Source organism: Phocoena phocoena, chromosome X (genome assembly GCF_963924675.1).
Source record: "Phocoena phocoena chromosome X, mPhoPho1.1, whole genome shotgun sequence".
NCBI lineage: Eukaryota > Metazoa > Chordata > Mammalia > Artiodactyla > Phocoenidae > Phocoena > Phocoena phocoena.
The window spans coordinates 125160375-125181379 of NC_089240.1; the positions used below are offsets into that span (position 1 = coordinate 125160375).

The following is a 21005-nucleotide window of genomic DNA, read 5'->3' on the forward strand; positions in this document are numbered from 1 at the left end:
AGGGTCACAAAATGAAATGGGAGATTTCCCAGTCTCTTTTACAAAACAGCAAAACTCTTGTTCTTAAACTGGGTAATTATAAACACATTCTAGTCAATGTCATTCACAAAGTTAGACACTGAAGCTTGTTTACTCTTCCATTAAACGGAATACCATTTTAAAAACTCCTAAAGAAAACACAGATGATATTCCATGTCATCTTACACAACAGGAACCCAAAGATGCTACACACCATGTTCCCCCCACTCGCAGGGGCCCTCACTACTTGGAAACTCGACCGCTCTCTCTTCAGACTCAGAGTGAAGGACCAGCCTCACTTGCTACCAGTGAACTTGGGCCTGGAAGGAGCCTGGCTGCTGCTCTGGCTCAGGCTCCCTCTTCCTCGTCGCTCACACCCTCTGCACACAGGGATGGGAAGGACCTGGGATCCAAGCTACTGACCCTGAGCAGATGCTCCAGGACCTGCCACTTGCTGGTCTCCGCGTAGGCCCGGGCACCCCACAGGAACTCGCAGCGGGCAGGGTCGCTGTGGGGCACCTGCCGGTCCTCCAGGTAGCCCTCCTGCACCCACACTTCGGTGAGCAGCTCCCCGGGCTCCCCATAGATGCAGCCCTGACGAAGGCCACTTACAGGTCTCCTCTTAAGGGCTGCCCTCGGGCCTCACAGGGGCGCTCCTATTGGGCAGCCTGTCCCCTGCCAACCTGAAGAAGGAAGTGAGGGGGTTCCTCAGGGTGCAGCCAGCACGGCCCCAGGTTCTGGGGCTGACAGGGCAGTGGGGTGACTTGGGTGTAGTGCGGTCCCCTCAGTTCTGGAAGGGGGAGCCCCTGGGTACACCCTCAGGGCACGCACCTCCCCTGGACTCCTGGCGCTGCCTGGGCCTCCTCTGCTCTGTGCCCTGACGACACGGTCCTCAGACCTGGGCCTTCGCCTCCCGGTTCCTGGAGCCCCTGTAAGAGGAATGGAGGGCGCACCTCTTGTGTAGACTGTGGCACAGCTCTGGGCCTCGGTGCTGGTAGGAGGATTGGGCCGGACTCTGTGAGGTCCCCCCAGTTCTGAGTTCTGGGGTGGGTGGTCCCCTCGGGGCTCGCTCGAAGTGCTCACTGTTCCCCTTAAGAGCCTGGACCCTCCCCTTTGCAGGCCGGAGGAGAAACTCAGAACAGGACCCCGAATCTGAACAGAAAGCAGTGAGGGGGCCCCACAGGTGGCCGCAGCTGCCCAGGGCCTCCCGACGGTCCTAGGACGGGGAGATTCTGGGTCCTCACCTCCTCCTCACATCCTGCCTGGCCTCCCAGCGCTGACCACAGGGGCAGGTTTCTGTTGAGGCCCCTGTTCCAGGGCTGGGGGTCTGCTCAGTCCTCCCTCGGGGTCCTGGGAGTCCACCCTCTGCGGACCTGAAGGCTCACCCCTCACACCAAACACCTGACCTCCTGAGGACCCCGACCCAGAGGTCAGGAAACATCTGCTGACCGCGCTCTGGCGCTTCCAAGGCCCCCGCGGAAGGGCGAAGGATCCCTCCCTGTGTTGGGGTCTAACGTCCTCAGTCCTTCCTTCCTCGCGTGCAGGCTGGACTCTGGGCAGGACCTGGGATTGTCCCGTCTGCCAGTGTGAGTCCCTGCTCCTTATACCAGGTCTCCAGTCTGTCAGAGACCCTGACGTCAGGACAGGCCTACCGTGCTCATCCCGCCCCGGGGCCTCCCACGGCCACCTGCAAGGGTGGTGATCTGGTGGGTCCCTTTTCTCCTCCCTCAGAGTCCCCTCAGTCCTGCCTAAGGGCCCTAACCTTAGTCCACCAGGGACCTGACATTTTACCCTCTGCGCTCATGAGACCCCGCCCCTTATCCCAGGTCCCCAGCTTCTCTGAGACCCGGAAGTCAGGAAGTGCTGACGTGTTCATCCCGCCCTATGACCTCACTGGGCCAACTCTGTTCTGGGGTCCACGTTTTCCTCAGTCCTCCCTCAAGGCCCTCACCTTGAGTCCACGCAGGACCTGGGGTCTAGCCATAGCACACCTGAGAGCGGACGCTTATACCTGTTCCTAAGCCTCTCTGAGACCCGGATACGTAAGTGAGGACTCGCTGCCAAGTGCTCATTCCACCCCAGGGCCGCCCAGGGCTGAAGGCAGGGAAGGGTATAAGGGTCAGGGTGTCACAGAGACTGCGGTGCGGGTATAAGGGGTGGGGTCTCATAGAGGCTACGGAGGGGTATAAGGGGCGGGGTCTCAGGCAGGCACAGGAGAGAATCCCAGGTCCTGCGTGGAGTCAAGGTGAGAGCACTTAGGGAGGATTGAAGGGAGCCCGGATCCCAGAACAGAGCTGGTTGTTGGAAGCTATACAGTGGGATGAGCACATGTAGCACTTCCTGACATCCGGGTCTCAGCGACCCTGGGGAGGGGGTGTAAGGGGAAGGGTCTCAGAGAAGCTAGGGAGGGGGTATAAGGGGCGGGGACTCAGGCGGGCACAGGAGAGAATCCAGGTACTACGTGGAGCCAAGGTGAGGGCCCTGAGGGAGGACTGAGGGGACCCTGGACCCCAGAACAGAGTTGGCCCTGGGAGGACATACGGCGGGATGAGCACACGCAGCAGTTCCTGACATCCGGGTCTCAGAGACGCTGGGGAGAGGGGGCACGGGGCGGGGTCTCAGAGAGGCTTTTGTGGCGGTATAAGGGTTTGGGTGTCTCGTGGGCATGGGAGAGAATCTCAGGTCCTGTGTTGATTCAAGTTGAGCGCCCTGAGGGAGGACTGAGGGGAGTCTGCACCCCAGAACAGAGTTGGCCCTGGGAGACCATAAGGCGGGATGAGCACGTGCAGCACTTCCTGACATCCGGGTCTCAGAGACACTGCGGAGGGGGAGCACTGGGCGTGGTCTCAGAGAGGCTGCGGTGGAGGTATAAGTGTCTGGGTGTCTGGTGAGCACGGGAGAGAATCCCAGGTCCTGCGTTGAGTCAAGGTGAGCACACTGAAGGAGGACTGAGGGGAGCCTGGATCCCAGAACAGAGTTGGTCCTAGGAGCCCACAGGGCGGGATGAGCACGTGAAGCACTTCCTGACATCCGGGTCTCAGAGACTCTGGGGAGGGGGAGCACGGGGCGGGGTCTCAGGGAGGCGATATAAAGGTCCGGGTGTCTCGTGGGCTCGGGAGAGAATCCCAGGTCTTACGTTGAGTCAAGGTGAGTACCCTGAGGGGAGCCTGGACCCCAGAACACAGTTGGCCTTGGGAGTCCAAAGGGCGTTATGAGCACGTGCAGCACTTCCTGACATCCGGGTCTCAGAGACGCTGCGGAGGGGGAGCACGGGGCGGGTTCTCAGCCTGGGGAGGTGGTATAAGGGTCGGGGTGTCTGGTTAGGACGGGAGAGAATCCCATGTCCTGCGTTGAATCAAGGTGAGCGCCCTGAAGGTGGACTGAGGGAAGCGTGGACCCCAGAACAAAGTTGGCCCTGGGACGCCATAGGGCGGGATGAGCGCACGCAGCAGTGCCTGACATCCGGGTCTCAGAGACTCTGGGGAGGGGGAGCACGGGGCGGGGTCTCAGGGAGGCGATATAAAGGTCCGGGTGTCTCCTGGGCTCGGGAGAGAATCCCAGGTCTTACGTTGAGTCAAGGTGAGTACCCTGAGGGGAGCCTGGACCCCAGAACACAGTTGGCCTTGGGAGGCCATAGGGCGGGATGAGCACGTGCAGCACTTCCTGACATCCGGGTCTCAGAGACACTGCGGAGGGGGAGCACTGGGCGTGGTCTCAGAGAGGCTGCGGTGGAGGTATAAGTGTCTGGGTGTCTGGTGAGCACGGGAGAGAATCCCAGGTCCTGCGTTGAGTCAAGGTGAGCACACTGAAGGAGGACTGAGGGGAGCCTGGATCCCAGAACAGAGTTGGTCCTAGGAGCCCACAGGGCGGGATGAGCACGTGAAGCACTTCCTGACATCCGGGTCTCAGAGACTCTGGGGAGGGGGAGCACGGGGCGGGGTCTCAGGGAGGCGATATAAAGGTCCGGGTGTCTCGTGGGCTCGGGAGAGAATCCCAGGTCTTGCGTTGAGTCAAGGTGAGTACCCTGAGGGGAGCCTGGACCCCAGAACACAGTTGGCCTTGGGAGTCCAAAGGGCGTTATGAGCACGTGCAGCACTTCCTGACATCCGGGTCTCAGAGACGCTGCGGAGGGGGAGCACGGGGCGGGTTCTCAGCCTGGGGAGGTGGTATAAGGGTCGGGGTGTCTGGTTAGGACGGGAGAGAATCCCATGTCCTGCGTTGAATCAAGGTGAGCGCCCTGAAGGTGGACTGAGGGAAGCGTGGACCCCAGAACAAAGTTGGCCCTGGGACGCCATAGGGCGGGATGAGCACACACAGCAGTGCCTGACATCCGGGTCTCAGAGACGCTGCGGAGGGGGAGCACGGGGCGGGTTCTCAGCCTGGGGAGGTGGTATAAGGGTCGGGGTGTCTGGTTAGGACGGGAGAGAATCCCATGTCCTGCGTTGAATCAAGGTGAGCGCCCTGAAGGTGGACTGAGGGAAGCGTGGACCCCAGAACAAAGTTGGCCCTGGGACGCCATAGGGCGGGATGAGCACACACAGCGGTGCCTGACATCCGGGTCTCAGAGACGCTGGGGAGGGGAGCACGGGGCGGGATTTCAGAGAGACGAGGGAGGGGGTATAAGGGGCGGGGATGTCTGGTGGGCACTGGACAGAATCCCAGGTCCTGTGTGGAGTCAAGGTGAGGGCCCTGAGGGAGCACTGAGGGCAACCTGGATCCCAGAACAGAGTTGGCCCTGGGAGGCCGTAGGGAGGGATGAACAAATCAGCTCTTCCTGACATCCGGTTCTCAGAGAAGCTGGGGGTCTGGGATGAGGGGCGGGGTCTAATGAGGGCAGAGGGTAAAATGTCACGTCCCTGGTGGACAACGTTTAGGGCCCTTAGGCAGGACTAAGGGGACCCACCAGATCATCACCCTTGCAGGTGGCCGTGGGAGGCCCCGGGGCGGGATGAGCACGGTAGGCCTGTCCTGACGTCAGGGTCTCTGACAGACTGGAGACCTGGTATAAGGAGCAGGGACTCACAGTGGTAGACGGGACAGTCCCAGGTCCTGCCCAGAGTCCAGCCTGCACGCGAGGAAGGAAGGACTGAGGACGTTAGACCCCAACACAGGGAGGGATCCTTTGCCCTTCCGCGGGGGCGTTGGAGGCGCCAGAGCACGGTCAGCAGATGAGATGTTTCCGAACCTTTGGGTCGGGGTCCTCAGGAGGTCAGGTGTTTGGTGTGAGGGGTGAGCCTTCAGGTCCGCAGAGGGTGGACTCCCAGGACCCCGAGGGAGGACTGAGCAGACCCCCAGCCCTGGAACAGGGGCCTCAACAGAAATCTGCCCCTGTGGTCAGCGCTGGGAGGCCAGGCAGGATGTGAGGAGGAGGTGAGGACCCAGCATCTCCCCATCCTAGAACCCTCGGGAGGCCCTGGGCAGGTGCGGCCACCTGTGGGGCCCCCTCACTGCTTTCTGTTCAGATTCGGGGTCCTGTTCTGAGTTTCTCCTCTGGTCTACAAAGGGGAGGGTCCAGGCCCTTAAGGGGAACAGTGAGCACGACGAGCGAGCCCCGAGGGGACCACCCACCCCAGAACTCAGAACTGGGGGGACCTCACAGAGTCCGGCCCAATTCTCCTACCAGCACCGAGGCCCGGAACTGTGCCACAGTGTACACAAGAGGTGCGCCCTCCATTCCTCTTACAGGGGCTCCAGGAACCGGGAGGCGAAGGCCCAGGTCTGAGGACCGTGTCGTCAGGGCACAGAGCAGAGGAGGCCCAGGCAGCGCCAGGAGTCCAGGGGAGGTGCGTGCCCTGAGGGTGTACCCAGGGGCTCCCCCTTCCAGAACAGAGGGGACCCCACAACACCCAAGTCACCCCACCGCCCTGTCAGCCCCAGAACCTGGGGCCGTGCTGGCTGCACCCTGAGGAACCCCCTCACTTCCTTCTTCAGGTTGGCAGGGGACAGGCTGCCCAGGAGGAGCGCCCCTGTGAGGCCCGAGGGCAGCCCTTAAGAGGAGACCTGTAAGTGGCCTTCGTCAGGGCTGCCCAGGGGGCCTTTCTCCGCCGAGGCCGCTCACACCCCCTCTCTTCCTCAGGTATGAGGTCCACGCCTGTCACCCGTGCCCACACTCCCGTGGGCGGCTCGACCCCAGTGATCAGGTCCCCGGTCGAGATGAGTGAGCTCCGCCAGCCTGAGGCCGACCCTCAGGCCCCAGTCCCGGCCCAGGGTCCGGTGGAGGCGTCGCTGCTGGGGGCTGCGGGGGAGGAGGCCGCATCCCCCTCGTCCTCCGCCTCCCCTGGCGCCCCCTCCGTCTCCGCCTATGCCGAGCCCTTGCCCCAGGAGGCACTTGGTTCGCTGATGGTTGACCTGGTGGTGTTCCTGCTCCTCAAGTATCGTAGCGGGGAGCCGACCTCCGAGGTGGAGATGCTGAGTACGGTCCTCCCGGAGCATCGGGACCACTTCCCCGAGGTCTTCCGCCACGCTTGCGAGTGCCTGCAGGTGGTGTTTGGCTTGGATGTGAGGGGGGTGGGCCCCCGCGATCGCACCTACGTCCTGGTCCCCACCCTGGGCCTCACCTGGGATGCAGTGCTGAGGGCCGGGCAGCGCACGTGCGAGGACGGCCTCCTGGTGATGGTCCTGACCATGATCACCCTGTTCGGTGAGCGCGCCCCTGAGGAGGAGTTGCGGGGAGCGCTCAGCAAGCTGGGGTTGCGTGCCAGGAGGGAGCTGCTCACCGAAGTGTGGGTGCAGGCTGGCTACCTGAAGTACCAGCAGGTGCCCCACAGCGACCCTGCCCGCTACGAGTTCCTGTGGGGTCCCCGGGCCTACGCGGAGGCCAGCAAGTGGCAGGTCCTGGAGCATCTGCTCAGGGTCAATAGCATGGATCCCAGGTTCTTCCCATCCGTGTCTGCAGAGAGCGTGAGCGATGAGGAAGAGGGAGCCTCAGCCAGAGCAGCAGCCAGTCCCACGTCCAGCAGCTTCTCCCGTGGGGCAGGAAGGGGGGCTGATCCTTCACTCTGAGTTTGAAGAGGGAGCGGTCAGCCTTCTAAGCAGTGAGAGCCGGGCGAGTTGGGGGAAGCCGGTGTGCAGCATCTTTGGGTTCCTGTTGTGTATGTTGACATGGACTTCCATGTCTGTTTTCTTTAGGAATTTTTCAAATGTTGGTTCTTTGAATAGAAGACTAAACAAGCTTCAGTGTCTAACTTGGTGTATGACGTTAATCCCACAGGTATTTGCACTAATTCAGTTCAAGAACAAGAGTTTTGCTGTTTGTAAGAGAGGTTGGGAAATCTCCCAGTTCGTTTTGTGACCGTGTACAAGATAACAGGGAATTGGAATCAGAACTGCTCTGGAAACGTGGAAGTACTTAGCAGTGATATAGATGGGGGAAGAAATAGAAAAATAAAAGCCATTGTTGTTCCAGTTCTTGCTTCCCTGTCTTGTCTGTCATTCTGTAAATAAAACGAACTATCTCTGTGGAGTTGGATTTGCACGGGTATTTTAAGAAAGTAGGAGAAGGTTCATCTCTGTCAATAAGCCCCCTGCCCACTGGCTTGTTTATTCCGCAAACCTCCACGGAGCCTCTGCTCCCCGGAAGGGCCTGTGTTAGTAGCGGGAACGCTAGGAAAAGCAGGACACGCCCACACCTAGAGTGATGGTCTAGGAGCCGCTGTCACATGAGGAAGGTGGTGAGACGTCCCCTAAGTCCCACAGAATAAGACAACATGGGACGAGGCGGTGGGGCTCCAGGAGCGAGCCCTGGAGCGTTAAGTGCCCCGAGCCAGGGCACTTTGGGCCTTTGGGAAGTGGGGGTTCCTTCTGTGGGAGGTGATGGTGATGAAGCTGGGCGGTGGCAGCAGCCAGACATGCAGAGGTTGTGTCTTGGGTTGGAGGGGAAAGTCTGAAATGGGACATTGCTGTGAGATGTCCTTCTGGGTCACGGATAAAGCCGAGAGAAATCTCGCCCTGGGGCAGGAAGGAAGGGGTGCTGGCTCTTGTTGCATTACAGTGGGCCACAGTGAAGAGGTAGGTGTTTCATACCCGCCATCTGCGAGGATTTCCAGAGAAATGAGGGTCTTGCTCTTTGAAGCCCTGCTCGGTATTCCCGGGGCTGGCCCTCCTCTCCCTGCCCTGGGAGAGCCAATTACCAACCGTATGGAAACGACCATTTTAGTCACCTGGAGTTTACTTTGGCCACTTGTGAGCAAGGTCTAGATTTCAGTGGGATGAAATGGATGAAAATAGGGGGTTTGGAAGAAGAGAGGCTGCCAAAGTGGAAAGGAGTCGCCGTGTGACTGGAATCCTGGGAGCTTTGCGTGAGCTGCCCCCAGCTGGGGAAATCACCACCCTTCCCTCCATGCCGACAGACACACACACACACACACACACACATCCAAATTGAATAATATATCCTGCAGGAGTTAAACACACAGAACAGCAATTTTGACTGGTTTTCTATTCCGTTTCCTATGGAGCTGCAAATTCTCTGAGATGTCATGAAAAGAAAGCAACTTCCAGAGGGGAGAAGGACAGAGTCTGGGATCAGAATAATACTAGAAATAAGTCCTAGCCACTAAGGAGCAACGTCCGCCAGTGTCCCCGCGTTCAGGCAGGTGCAGAAATATGGCGGCATCAGAGACCCACAGGTTTGGGCTGTGACCTGGCATCGAAAGGAAGGAGCAACTTCTGGGCCTAATGGGATTGGGAGGTCACTGCAGTGGGAGGTGCAGACGGCGCCGGGGGCTAAAGAGGCGGCCCTCCCTGCTGAGCGCCGTACGACAACGTGAACCTTACGTGGGATCCTGGATTTGAAGCACCTGCCATATAGCAGGTGGGCACTTGGAAAAGGTGGAGAATTTCAGGGCCGATGTAACCTGCTCAGACACTCCTGCCGGAAAAGAAGGGGATTTTGTCATCACAAAAGGTAAGCCCTGCTTTTGTTGAGCCTCTACTAGGCAGTGTGGCATTGGAGGGCCGTCAGGTGCTCGTCCCCATCTTGTCTTCCTCTCCTCCCCGCACAAGTGGGGACACAGCACTGCCAGCGTCCTCTTCACTTAGGAGGGGTCATGGGATGACCCTTTGCCACTGAATTCTGAGCAGAAGCAGTTTTGTCACGGCCATCTGTATCGAAGGCACACCGGGGTCGGGGGTTAGTCCTCAAGCCATGACAACACAGACACAGACCACTGTGCTTCCTCCCCCAGGGTCTTACGTCCGGCGCCTCTGCCCCTTAGATGTGAGACGCCAGACTCTGTGCCTTTAAGGCCCTGGGCAGGGTTGGAGGTGCTCCAGAGAGAGGCTGCCCCACAGGGAGCTGGCGGAGGGCATTTCCCTCAAGCAACCCGCACCCTTAGGTCCTTGAGCTGCACCCATCCGTCCCCGCGGGGCTGTGCTGAGTCTGTCAGGAGGGCAGCCGCCAGCTGCCGAGCGGCCCCGTTGGGGTCGGGGGCGTCCTCGTGGGGCCCAGCCCCGAGTCCCCCTCAGGGTGACCCTGCTGCCCACAGCGCCCACTCTGTCCGGAACCTGTCCCCCGACTAAGAGCCGCTTAGGCCCCGGTCCTGATGACCTCGTGCATGTATGTGTATCTGAAAGTCCCAGAGAAGCATCCCCCACCCCCACCAATATCATGGTTCGGGTGGAGCTGGCAGGACGTGATGCAGCCACTCGGCGAGCCTCCTCGTGGTTGGTAAGTGATGATCGTTGCCGCGGGGATGTGGGGCGAATCTCTGTGCTTCCGACTTATTTTGAAATCATTCCCTACGTAATGCCCAAATGTTTGAGTACACTGATGGCCTTCTGAATGTGACCGTGAGGTTTTGGTTTTTGAGCCTGAGTGCGAGAGGCACAGGCGTGTCCTGTCAGCCACCCGCAGAGCCGCCTAGGACTCTGGTGTCCCCGATCAGGGTGTTTGAGCAGAGGGACAGGCTGTAGCAGATGGCAGGGGTGGTCCCCAGGACGCTCCCCCAGGTCCCAGCCACCCGCAGACCCGCATGAAGGTTTGGAAAGGAGCCAGGCAGGAGAGGGCTTTGGGGTCCCGGTGATGCAGGCTGTGAAGAGGGTCCGCCGCCCCAGAGAGGTGGAAGGAGCAGCACCCACCAGACCCCATCTGACCTGCCCTGGGCTGCCCGGGGGAGGCAGGTGGGAGCAGATGCCTCTGCCGGTGAGCTGCAGCCCTGGACCCCAGCAGGAAAGGGGTGCTCTTGGGACAATGGGTGCTCCAGGACCAGAGCCCCGTGGGGCACTGCCAGGGGAAAGCAGGGATTCCTAGTGCCCGTTCGTGCAGTGAACTGACTGATGGGGGACAGTGCTAGCCCAGGGACGGCCGTGGCAGGCAACGCAGCAGCGGCCGGGACACGCCAAGAGCGCCCCAGGGACATTCAGGGAGGCACTTTTCAGGGGGGCAGCAGCACCCTCCCCAGTAGACTCTGGACGAGCACACACCACCCCGGCACCCAGCCAGTCCTGACCAGGGCGGGGCAGGGCACACGGGAGCTGCTGCCCGTCAGCGGGAAGCTCTGACGTTCTCTACGTGCGCTGAGCCTGCCCCCTGAGGGGCTGGTGTGAGTTGTCTCAGCCGTGGCCCTGTTTCCCGAGAAGCCCCCATTCCCCAGCCCCAGCTAAAGTCTGCTCTGAGCTCCAGCCTCCTCGGCAAAGGGCTGACCTCCTGCCTGGCTCTCGCCTACCCTCCTGTGTGGCAAATATCGCCGGCTGCTGCTTTAGGGGCCTTTGTGAGCAAGCGCGGGGGCCCGGGCCTGTGCCTGTCCGTGGTCCCTGAGCTGGGGCTGGGCACAGGCATAGGGCTGGGTCGGTGGCGGGATGCAGGGTGTGAAGCCAAGTGACATTCAGAAGACAGCAGCAGGGTGTAAAGCCACGTGTGAGCAAGCATCCAGGAGGAGGTGCATCCGCAGGGCCCTGAAGGGCACAGACACTCACGCCGCGTGGGGATGCGGAGAGTCCGCCGGCCCGGCGGTCCCCGTGCTTTGAATGCAGGCTTGCCGCCTGCCTGACAGCCAGTGTGCCCGGGGAAGTGAGCCTGCAGGAGAACGTGGGGCCACCACGCCGCTGGGACAGAAGGGAGCAGAGTGGGCAGTGGAAGGAGAGAGCAGGGCCCAAGCCTGAGCATAGGAGCCGCCTTCAGAGGGCCGTGCCTCGGACCCCCACGTCCAGGACCCTTCTCCATCCTCACGCCCTCAGTCTTAGACCCTCACCCTCCTCCCTGGCCCTCGTGTCCATTTCACGAGAGATGGTGACCTGATGGGGCTGGGGAGGCCACGGGGGCAGAATCCAGTGTCAGGCTCTCATGGGCACTAATGCCTGGCTTCCCTGTGTTTTCTCCATTATGTGGTCTGAGGCATCAGCTAGTAGGACCCCGTGGAGGACAGCTGAATCCCCCTTGACTGTTGGGGAGACAGGTCAGGCCAGTGCGGGGATGGGGCTTTGCACGCATATGATGCGTAGCTTGAATAAGAGTCCTTCTAGTGACAAGCTGATCAAATCATGGAGACTCCCTATGCCTCGATTTCTCCATCTGTAAAATGGGCCTCCTAATAGTACAAGGCAAAAGCATTGGTGTGAATTTCCCCATGATGTGACCTGCTTGTAAAAAGCCTGGGCCAAATGAAGTAGTCGGTGGATGTAGCTCTTGTTACTGAGCGTGTAAGAAAGATGCGCCCTCCCCCATGTAGTGAATGTTCCCAACCAGTACACGTCTTGTGATCCCCGCGTACGTAGATTAGCGCAGTTTTTCTTTTCTCGTGAAAATTTGTTGTCAGGATGCTTGGACTCACCTTCCTCTTCTTCTCGCTTGTCCCTCTTCAAGATGAGGCTGTTGATTTGAGGTGTCACCTCCATTGGAACAGGGGTGTTTGCAGCTTTAGGTCCCAAGTGCCTCTTTGGCCGCGTGCCATAAGTCCTGGGGGCTTTGGTATGTGTTTTCTTCATTTCAAAGTATTTTCTAATTTCCCTTGTGATGCCTTGTCCGGTCCCTGGGCTATTGTTATGGACTGAACTGCGTCCCCCCAAAATTTGCATGTTGAAGCCCTAATCTCCTAGAACCTCAGAATGTCACTGTGACTGGAGTTAGTGGTTCTTAGGTTGAAATGAGGCCATTAGGATGAGGTCTAATCCAAGATGGCTGGTGCCCTTGAGGGAAGAGCGGATCAGCACACGCAAGGAGAGAAGGCAGGGGCTGGGGGTGCGTGCACAGAGGGTGACCACGTGAGGGGCGGTAAGAGCACGGCCACCTGCAACCAACCAAGGAGGCCGGCCGCAGTACAAGCCACCCCTGCTGGACCCTCTCTCTCGGCCTCCTGGTCAGAACCACCGTGAGAATCTGTGTCTGCTGTTTCAGCCCCTCACCCTGTGCCGTGGGATTTGGCATCGTCCCAGACTAATGCGGTTATTTGGGGACGCACGGCTCAATTTCCCTCTCTTTGCAGATTTCCCACATTTCCTTCTGTCATTGAGGTCTAATTTCACTCTCTTTTGGCCAGAGAACATACTTTGTATGATTTCAGCCCTTTTGTTTGTATCCCCTTAAGTTCACTGGGGGATGCTGTGTGGCCTGACACGTGGAGTACCCTGGAGAACGTTCTAGGTACGCTTGACGAGCACGTGTCTATTCTGTTCTTGGGGCTAATAGTCTACACGTGTCATGAGACCTAGTCTTTGCACAGTGCTGTTCAAATCTGTGATTCCCTTACTGCGGTGCTGTCTGGTCGCTGGACCCATAATGAAAGCAGGCTGTGCTAGTCTGCTTAGAGCTGCCATAGCAAGGTCCCACAGAGGAGGTGGCCAAAACTACTGAAATGTACTGGGTCCCAGTCCTGGTGGCTAGAAGTCCAACCTCAACTTGCTGGAAAGTGCAGTTCCAGGTGAGGGAAGGCGTCTCGTCCTGGCTCGCACACAGCTGGTTTTCTCTTGGTCCCTCACTTGGCTGCTTCCCTGCACAGGTTGGGGGGGGGAAGGGAGGGAGGGAGGGAGGGAGGGAGGGAGAGAGAGAGAGAGAGAGAGAGAGAGAGAGAGACAGGATGGAGGGAGGAATCAAAAGCAAGAGAGAGAGGGACGGCGGGAAGGAGAGAGAGAAGGGGAATGAGGGAGGGAGAGAGGCGGTAGGGAGTGAAGGAGAGAGGAGAGAGAGAGAGAGAGAGAGAGATGGAGGGAATGATAGAGGGGAAGGGAGGAAGGGAGAGAGAGAGGGGAAGGGGGATGGAAGGAGGGCAAGAGAAGAGGGGGAGGGAGGGAGAGACAGGGAAGGGAGAGAGAGATAAGGAGCAGGGAAGGAGGGAGAGAGGGGGAGGGAGGGAGAGAGATAAAGGGAGGGGGGCGAGGGAGGGAAAGAGAGAGGGGGAGGAAGGTAGGGGGAGAGAGAGAGAGGGAGGGAGCGGGGAGAGGGGGGCAGAAGGGGAGGGAGGAATGGAGAGAGAGAGGGATGGAGGGAGAGAGAGGGAGGGAGGTTGGGAGGGTGGAAGAGAGGCTGAGGGAGGGAGGGAGGCAGGGAGATCTTCGGTGTCTCTTCCTCTTTTCCAAAGGACACCGCTCTTGTCGGACTAGGGTCCCACCCTTGTGACCTCATTTAACCTTACTGACTTCCCCAAGGGTGCTATCTCCAAATACATGCAGCTTGGGATTAGCACTGCAGCAGGTGGACTTAAGGGTTGGGGTGGGAGCTGGGGGATCCATTTGAATCCATCACAGGGGGGACCGAAGTCTCCCACTTCTATTGTAGACCGGTTTCTTCCATCCCTTCTGTCCATTTTTGCATCGTTCATTTGGGGCACTGCTGTTGGGCTGCTCAAGAGACCCCCATGACGTGCACTAGCTGTGGCATTGTGACAGACGGGAGCGGCAGATGGGACCACCCCTCACCGGGGCAGACCCGGGGCTCCTCTGGCTGCTGGTGCTTGGATCATTCCTGGTACCTTGGGTCTACATCCCCTCCTCCCCCAACCCACCTTTTTTTTTTTCTTTTCTGTGTTTTTGGCCACCCCACAAGGCTTGGGGGATCTTAGATCCCCGACCAGGGATTGAACCCGGGCCACCGCAGTGAAAGCATAGAGTCCTAACCCCTGGAACTCCAGGCAATTCCCGCTCCCCGCCCCCTCCTTAGCAGTGTTTGGGAGGGGATGTCGCCCTATCGCTGTGACAGCCACAGAGTCCTGGCCAGGTCCCCCGGCCCATCCCCCACACGTGGAGGCAGCAGCTGTGAGCTGGGGGTGTGCCCTGGCCTTCAGTGCTCTGTACACACCACTGGGCGCTGACCACAAGGACTCGCGGTATAAGCTCGACACCCCAGCGCCCAGAGGGTGGTGGAGCATGGCGCCCTTGAAGTGTTTAGCTCGAAAGGCAAGGAAAAGTGAACCAGGAAAATGTCTCCAGACGCAGGACCCGCAGTGAAAAGCAAACCTCAATCCTGCTGTCCAGACACCAGAGAGCACCCCCAAACTGAACACCCGCAGGCCCCTGCCAGGGACCGTCACCTCCACACCTGTGCGTCTCAGGACAGGAAGGGCTCTTTTCAGACCTCTGACCGGGGAGGCCTGAGCTCTTCTCATCTGTCAAATCGAGACCCTGCTGGACACGATGCCCCCGCAACTGTGAAGCCGCGGGTGCCAGGGCCTTCCTTGTGCTCGTCCAGCCCTTCAAGGGTCTTTCTAGTGAGTGGACACAGGGCGTCTGAGGGGCTTCTCCAGGTGTCTGCTAGGTGCCCGCACCGTGCCGGGGGTGGGCTGTCACCTGTCATCGTTTCCTGCTGAGGGGAATCAACTGCTCAGCCACGCCCAGGACGGAGGCGCCAAACACGTGTTGGGTGGAACATCGCTCTCAAGTCCCCGTGCTCTTTATTGCCCTGCAAGGTTCTGGCCGCGTCACCACCTCCGTGTGTCTGCAGGGCCTGCCTGGTCAGGGTCCTCTGTGGGCCTGCCTGGAGGGGTCGGGTATTCCAGGAAAGAGCAGGAGCCCATGCAGCAGCAGCAAAGGGGCTCAGGGGCCGAGGGATAAAGGTCAGGGAGGCGGCAGGCCTGGCGGCCACCTCGGGAATCCAGGATGCGCAAGAGGCAGCAGCGCGGCCCCCGGGAGCTGCGCGGGGGGCAGGCTGAGGACTTCGGGGGGTGCGGCGGCCAGGCCCGGCACAGGCCAGGGAGGACTCATCTGGGCGGGAGGCCAGGAGCAGCAGAGCCAGGGGACCTCGGCTGGCTGGGCCACCTCTGCCAGGACAGGGACTAGAGGGACCAGAACTTGCGCGTTGGGATCCGGCGCAGGGGGCTCGGCTGCTGTCCAAGGAGGGGCCGGAGCGACAGAGCCAGTCCTGGCCAGGTCGGAGGCATGGTCGACTTGCGGGTGGCTCGGGGTCCCCTGGATGTGCTCAGGATACGGTGGGAGGCCGTCCTGCGGCTCCGCGGCGCTGGGCGCCGGGAGGTGCCCCGGGGCTGCCGGCTCGCCGTCCACCGGCCCGGATGCTGGTTTAGTGCGCACTCTCGGCTTCATCCTCACCAGGAGGTGCGGGCAGTCTCTCTGAAACAGGGGACTGTGGTAGAAGTGTAACTGAGGTCGCAGTTGAGAGAGAAAAGGAAACCCCGAGTCACAAAAGAGTTGCTCGCAAGCAGCAGCCGCCTGGCTGGGCCCCTGGGCGCCCTCCCCCAGCCGACCCAAGGCCTCTTTGGAGAAAGCGGGACCCGGTCCCAGCAGGACGCTGTGCCCCAGCTTTTACATCCCCGAGACTCGCTCACTCACCATCACCTTTCGCCCTTGGAAAATGACTGAAAATGGCCCCTTAGTATGAGTACAAGGCCCACGAAAGGGGACTTGGCGTTTGCAGGTACGAGACTGCAACAAGGTTCGGTAGCTTTTTAAGGAAGTGTCCGAATCGCCCCCTGGCCAGCACCTCCAGGGGCCAGATTGGGGACGCTGACTGCTTCCCAGGAAGGGACCTGCGCCCCAACTCAAGTGATGCTCTGGAGCTATGGGAGTCGAGGGGGCACACAGACCTCCCCCCTGCCCCCCGGTGGGCCACTGTCCCCGAGCAGGAGGACGGGAAGGGCCAGCGTTGCAGCAGTGTCCTCTTGCCCCCCGGTGTGACTGCGTGTCAGGCGCGAGCGGCACTGCCCACGTGTCAGGAGTACAGGATGACGCCTTGCCCGCGTGTGCTGTGAAATGATCACCACAGGGGGTCCAGTTCACACGCATCACCTCACACAGACACACCAAAGGGAAAAGGAGGAGGGAGAGAAGTGACGTCCCTGTGCTGAGAACGCTTCGGGGCCCCCATAACAACGTCCCAACACAGCGCGCGGCACTGCCAGCTCCGGCCGACACGCCGGTCCCCAAGTACCACCTTTAAAGGAAGCTCTCCCGACACGCCTGCCGCCGTCCCAGGCGGCCCCGGGGTTGGCACCCGCCCCCCACCCCCACCCCTGGGCCCAGCGGCTCAGACCCTGGAGAGGGCTCCTCCCCCGCCGTCCCCCGCCCTCCTTACCTCGCTCAGGACGTGGGCAGGCCGCTCCTTCGTGGACAGGTTGGTCACGCAGAGGGACGTGTGCATGTCCTGGTGCACTTTGCGGAATCCGTAGCGGTTAAGCTGGCGGATGAAGCTCTTCATACATTCTGTCTTGAACACCTTGTCTAGGCCGTCCCTGTCCAAAACCTCCTTTTGAAACAGCGGCCTGTTGATGCCTATGCAAGTCCCGTCTTCATTCCACCAAATGGACGCAAAGCGACTGCTGTGGACGATCGTCCACAGCTTCCTGGGAAAGGGGTGGAAGAGCAGGCTGCCTTCCCACACGGCCTCGCAGGCGGTGCGGGGCCCTTTCAAGAAAGGCTCTTCCGTCAAATCCTGGAAAGCGGCTTCTCCAGGCAGCAGCCTGAGGTCGGGGTGTCCCGCGGGCACGGGCTGGTCCAGGGCGAGGGACTGGGGGGTGCAGCTCCCTGAGCCGAGGGCCGGAGCCGCTGTGTCGGGAGGAAGAGGCGCCTCGCCGAAGCCGGGCGCCCTGCCCGCGGCGGGGCCCTTCTCGTCCGCAGCCATGCGGAGCGCGGCGGGGCCCTTCTCGTCCGCAGCCATGCGGAGCGCGGCGTGTCCCTCCGCCACGTAAACGGGACAGTGCAGCGCGGCCGGCAGCACCCTGGGCTCACACTCCCGCTCAGCCCCTCACAGAAGTGCTCCGGTGGCTCGGGGGTGACATCACAGCCCAGCCAGCAAGTGACATCATAAAGGGCAGGCCCGTCAGCACGTCAGCCTCCTGCTTCACGCCCGTCATCGCAGGGGGCACGAAGACACTCGTGCACGGGTGCAGAGCCACGGGCCGAGCGCTCGTGCAAACCGGGCACGGCCTTCTGGTCCCGGAGCCCCCGGGCCAGGCAGACGTGCACGGACCCACGTGTGGCCCACGAGGTCAGAGGTCCTCCTGTGTGTACCCTGGCCTTCCGGGCCGTGCACAGCACCCATGATTTCAAGCACGAGCAACGTCCGGGACGGGGCCCACGGTCAAGGGTGCAGGCACCCTGCCGTTTCGGCACCGTCACAGGCCGTGCAGCTGGTCCTCCACAGAGACCCTCTCCAGGCCCTGCCGTCGGTCCACAGGAGTTGCAGAGCAGGGGCTGCAGCGGTGATGGGTGAGCTCCTGGGCACAGAGGAGGTCAGGCCGCTGTCCCCTGCGGCTCCTCAGCCTGCACGTGTCCACCCCAGGCTGGTCCCACTCTGCACACCTAGTCTCCCATCACCCAGGACGGGGCGGTCGCCCTGAGCCTTCACCCATGGTGCGGCTCACTTTCTGCCGACCGCTGTCCACGGGACCCCCGTCTGGGTTTGCCCAGGCCGTGAGTGCTGCCATCCTGCTCTGGGACCTGCTGCTCGGACATCAGACAGGCGGCCACGCACAACCGCCCGTCTGGCACGTTCTCCCCACGTGTGCGGCCACCTCCACTGATGCCCCCCACCCTACTCTGGTCACGGGCTCGAGGATCTTCCTGAGATTTCCACGACCAAGAAATGCCTCCAAACCCAATACGTCACCTTCCCACGGCCCAGGCGCCCAGCCCAGTGGGTGAGAGCGAGGGCTCGGCCAGAAGATGCCAAGGCCGGCACCACAGACCGGCTGATCCCCAGCTGCCTGGCTCACGCCCTCAGAGCCTCTGCTTCCCCACGAGGATACTCGTAGGAGCACGTGCTTCATGGGGTCCTGAGGAATCAGGGGGACATACAGCAGGAGGCAAGGTACCTGCCACTTAACTCACAGCTACCGTGGTTACGGAGAAGCGTGCTGTCTCACAGCGAGTTTGAATCTAAGGAGCTTAAGCAATGGTCCATCGGTGGCCCTTGGCTACCTGCAGGAAGCCTTCCATCACCAGCAAAAGTTGGCCTTCCTTGTCGATTCTTGCAAACCGTGGGCTGAAACGCCACCTGAGTTTACTGTCTCTAGAGACAGCTAGGGTGAGCTACCCAGAAATCACAGTGCATTTGGCATAGATGTAAGTGGTACTCGGTGCCCACGTGACTGGGCAATGCCTCAGGACCACTGAAAAGCCGAGTTCCACTTTAGAATGTCTGGGAACTCGCAAACACTCTCGGGCACCTCCTCAGCTGTCAGCATTGTGGCCGTGTGCTCCCCCGCCAACAGCCGAATCCCTGGGCCTCCCGCTTTCCTCTCTGTAGTGCATATTCTGGCTGTCCCTGGAGACTCCTGAGAGATGCTCACCCACCCCTGCTCCCCTCGGCTGCTGGTGGCGGCTCAAGGTTCCCTTTTGTGCTCGCTGACAGGACTTCCAGCATCCTGGACCATATCCAAATTAAGACCCGCACAGTGCACATGGAAAATGATGAACCAGTTTATTGAACAGCTAAAGGGGAAGAAAGGAGTGGATTGGGCTACATTTGCTATACACCAAGCAGGAAAGTTGGCACCATCCCAAGTGTCCCCCTTCAGATAGCACAGGCTTCCTACAGGCTGGCGCCAGGGTGGAGCGGTGGGCGTGGTAGATGCCAGCGGAGCCCGGTTTAGACAAGGTATCAGCTGCCCCCTCTCCCCCTCTCCCCTGCTCCCAGGTGACAATGCCAGGGCTCCTTTTACCTTCTTTTACTGCTTGTTCCCATCGCATCTGCTTTCTTCCCTCTGACTTGTGGCTGTACCCCCAGCTCCTGGAGTCGTGGTCCTCCTAGCTAAAAGCATGGGCCCAGCTTGGGGGCAGACACAAAGCCCCAGACCTCAACGCACACACTCTGATGGCCACGTTTAGTCTTGGCACCCTTCTCCAGTGCTCCAGCTTCCAGTCGTGCTTTATGGCTTTCTGCAAGTCAGTATTCCCAGCATGTTAGAAAAAAGCAGTTTCTTGCTTATTGTGGCCGTTCTGGCAGTAGCAGCTACTATGTTTGTGGAGAAATTGAAGGGGAAATGGCAATGTCCCATGAAGGGGTGGCACCCCGATGGGCAGGACAGGGGTGCCACTGGCCTCTACTTCTGCAACAGAACACGTATGTCTTCAGTACAAGCTTGTAAAAAAATACTTTAACAGAATATACTGTACAGAACTAGGATTTAACACGGTATATTACAACGCTAAAATATTTGTATAAATACTATACAGGCACGGAGTCACTCCATTAGAAAGGGCTCACCAATGGGGCCAGTAAAAACCCAGAGAGAAACGACGTCCACGGCAGGAGCATGGCCAGCTGAGGCAGCATGGGTGCACACGGGGCCCGAGGCCTATTCACAGTCCCCTAACTATGCCACAACAGGGGCATCTGAGCTACGTGGCCAGGCCGGCCTGGTTCAAAAATAATTTTTCAATAACACTTTTGATGGGAATTTTCACACTTTGAAAACCAGCTGTGTAGCCATTCCGGCTCAGCCCGAATCAGCCACCCAGGATGGCTCCAAGCCAGCTCCACAGGCACCTTCCCGGGGGAAATCACTTCTTCCCTCTCCACAGGCTCCCTCCATCAGATCCACAGCCGCTGACACGCACCCCACACCATGCTGCGTGTTCCAGGCCCCTGTCACCTGCGTGTCCTGTCGCGGTGAGTCACTGGTAGGCATTGAGTGCAAACAAGGCATGAGATGGAAGTCCCCGGAGACCCAGCTCCAGCTCCAGTTCTGGGGGTGGGGGAGGTGAACGGAGAGGCAGAGGAAGGCGGGAGAGTGCGGGCCAGGTCCTCTCACGATCTGCCCTGGAAGGGGCTGTCTAATCTGGCATTTCGATATTTAATTTGGGAGGTGGGAGGACATACTTTCCAGGGCTCTGGGTGATAACCACCCTGGTCTTCTTTCGAAACATAGGAGCGATCTTAGGAGGCTCTGGAACTGGCGTTTCTTCAGTTTCCTCATTACCTTCACGGTGGAGGTCGTAGGAAATGTTTCCATATTCTCTCAAAAATGGGCAGATTTCAAGCAGAAACTGACAGAAATCCTTGCGAATCCCAAACCACCCTGAAAAGGAAGAAATGTACTTTCTCAAACACTAGTCTCCATTGAACTTCAGGTTACTTTTCTTTCATGAATGAGAACTTTTCCTTGTACACTGTAGTGCTTTATCCTGATGTCTTGGGAATGAAGCCTGAGCAAGGCCTCAGTACCAACTAAGGGTAAGAAGGAAGCCCTGCAGCTCTGCAGCTCTGCAGGTGGCAGTCCTGGACTGGCAGCTACCAGATGTCTCCCTGGGGCCTGTTAGGGATGTGATCTTGGGCCCCAGCCCACACCTCCTGAACCAGAAACTGTGGCAGGGTGGCGGGGGGCAGTCCTGGGATTCTGATGGGTCCTCCAGTATGTGAACTACTGCTCTCACGAGCCTCAAATATCTGCGGTGTCTGGACTATGTCAACATCCTCCAGTCTTCCCGGCCCAGAAGAAACACACGTGTGACAAAGAATGTCACCCAAGAAAAGGATCTCCATCACCCTCTGGAGTCCGGGAAGATGGCAGGCGTGTGTTGGTCCAGGCCTCAAAGCTCCTTCTCCAAGGCCCGTTCTTCTGGTCTGGGTACCACTAAACCGTCAGCTCAGTGCTGGCTCTCCTGGG

At 59.8% G+C, this 21005-nt stretch overlaps 3 protein-coding genes across 3 annotated transcripts in view; 1 reads left to right on the forward strand and 2 right to left on the reverse strand.

Annotated features, from left to right (window-relative positions):
- The first annotated feature begins 6171 nt into the window (after nucleotides 1-6171).
- Nucleotides 6172-7020, forward strand: LOC136142290 (melanoma-associated antigen 8-like). The gene has a single exon (XM_065900283.1). The coding sequence runs from the start codon at nucleotides 6172-6174 to the stop codon at nucleotides 7018-7020; it is 849 nt and encodes a 282-aa protein (XP_065756355.1).
- Nucleotides 7021-15000: 7980 nt separating this feature from the next.
- On the reverse strand, nucleotides 15001-17249 carry HSFX2 (heat shock transcription factor family, X-linked 2). The gene is made up of 3 exons (XM_065900285.1): nucleotides 17197-17249; nucleotides 16472-17114; nucleotides 15001-15540 (listed from the first exon to the last, which is right to left on the reverse strand). Exons 1-3 carry the CDS (start codon nucleotides 17247-17249, stop codon nucleotides 15001-15003), a joined length of 1236 nt encoding a protein of 411 aa, XP_065756357.1.
- Nucleotides 17250-18796: 1547 nt separating this feature from the next.
- TMEM185A (transmembrane protein 185A) overlaps nucleotides 18797-21005 on the reverse strand; it is a 31195-nt gene continuing 28986 nt past the window's right edge. The window contains exon 7 of the mRNA XM_065901030.1: nucleotides 18797-20417. Within this exon, the coding sequence (XP_065757102.1) occupies nucleotides 20173-20417 (245 nt within the window). The 3' untranslated portion in view covers nucleotides 18797-20172. The remainder of the gene's footprint in view (nucleotides 20418-21005) is intronic.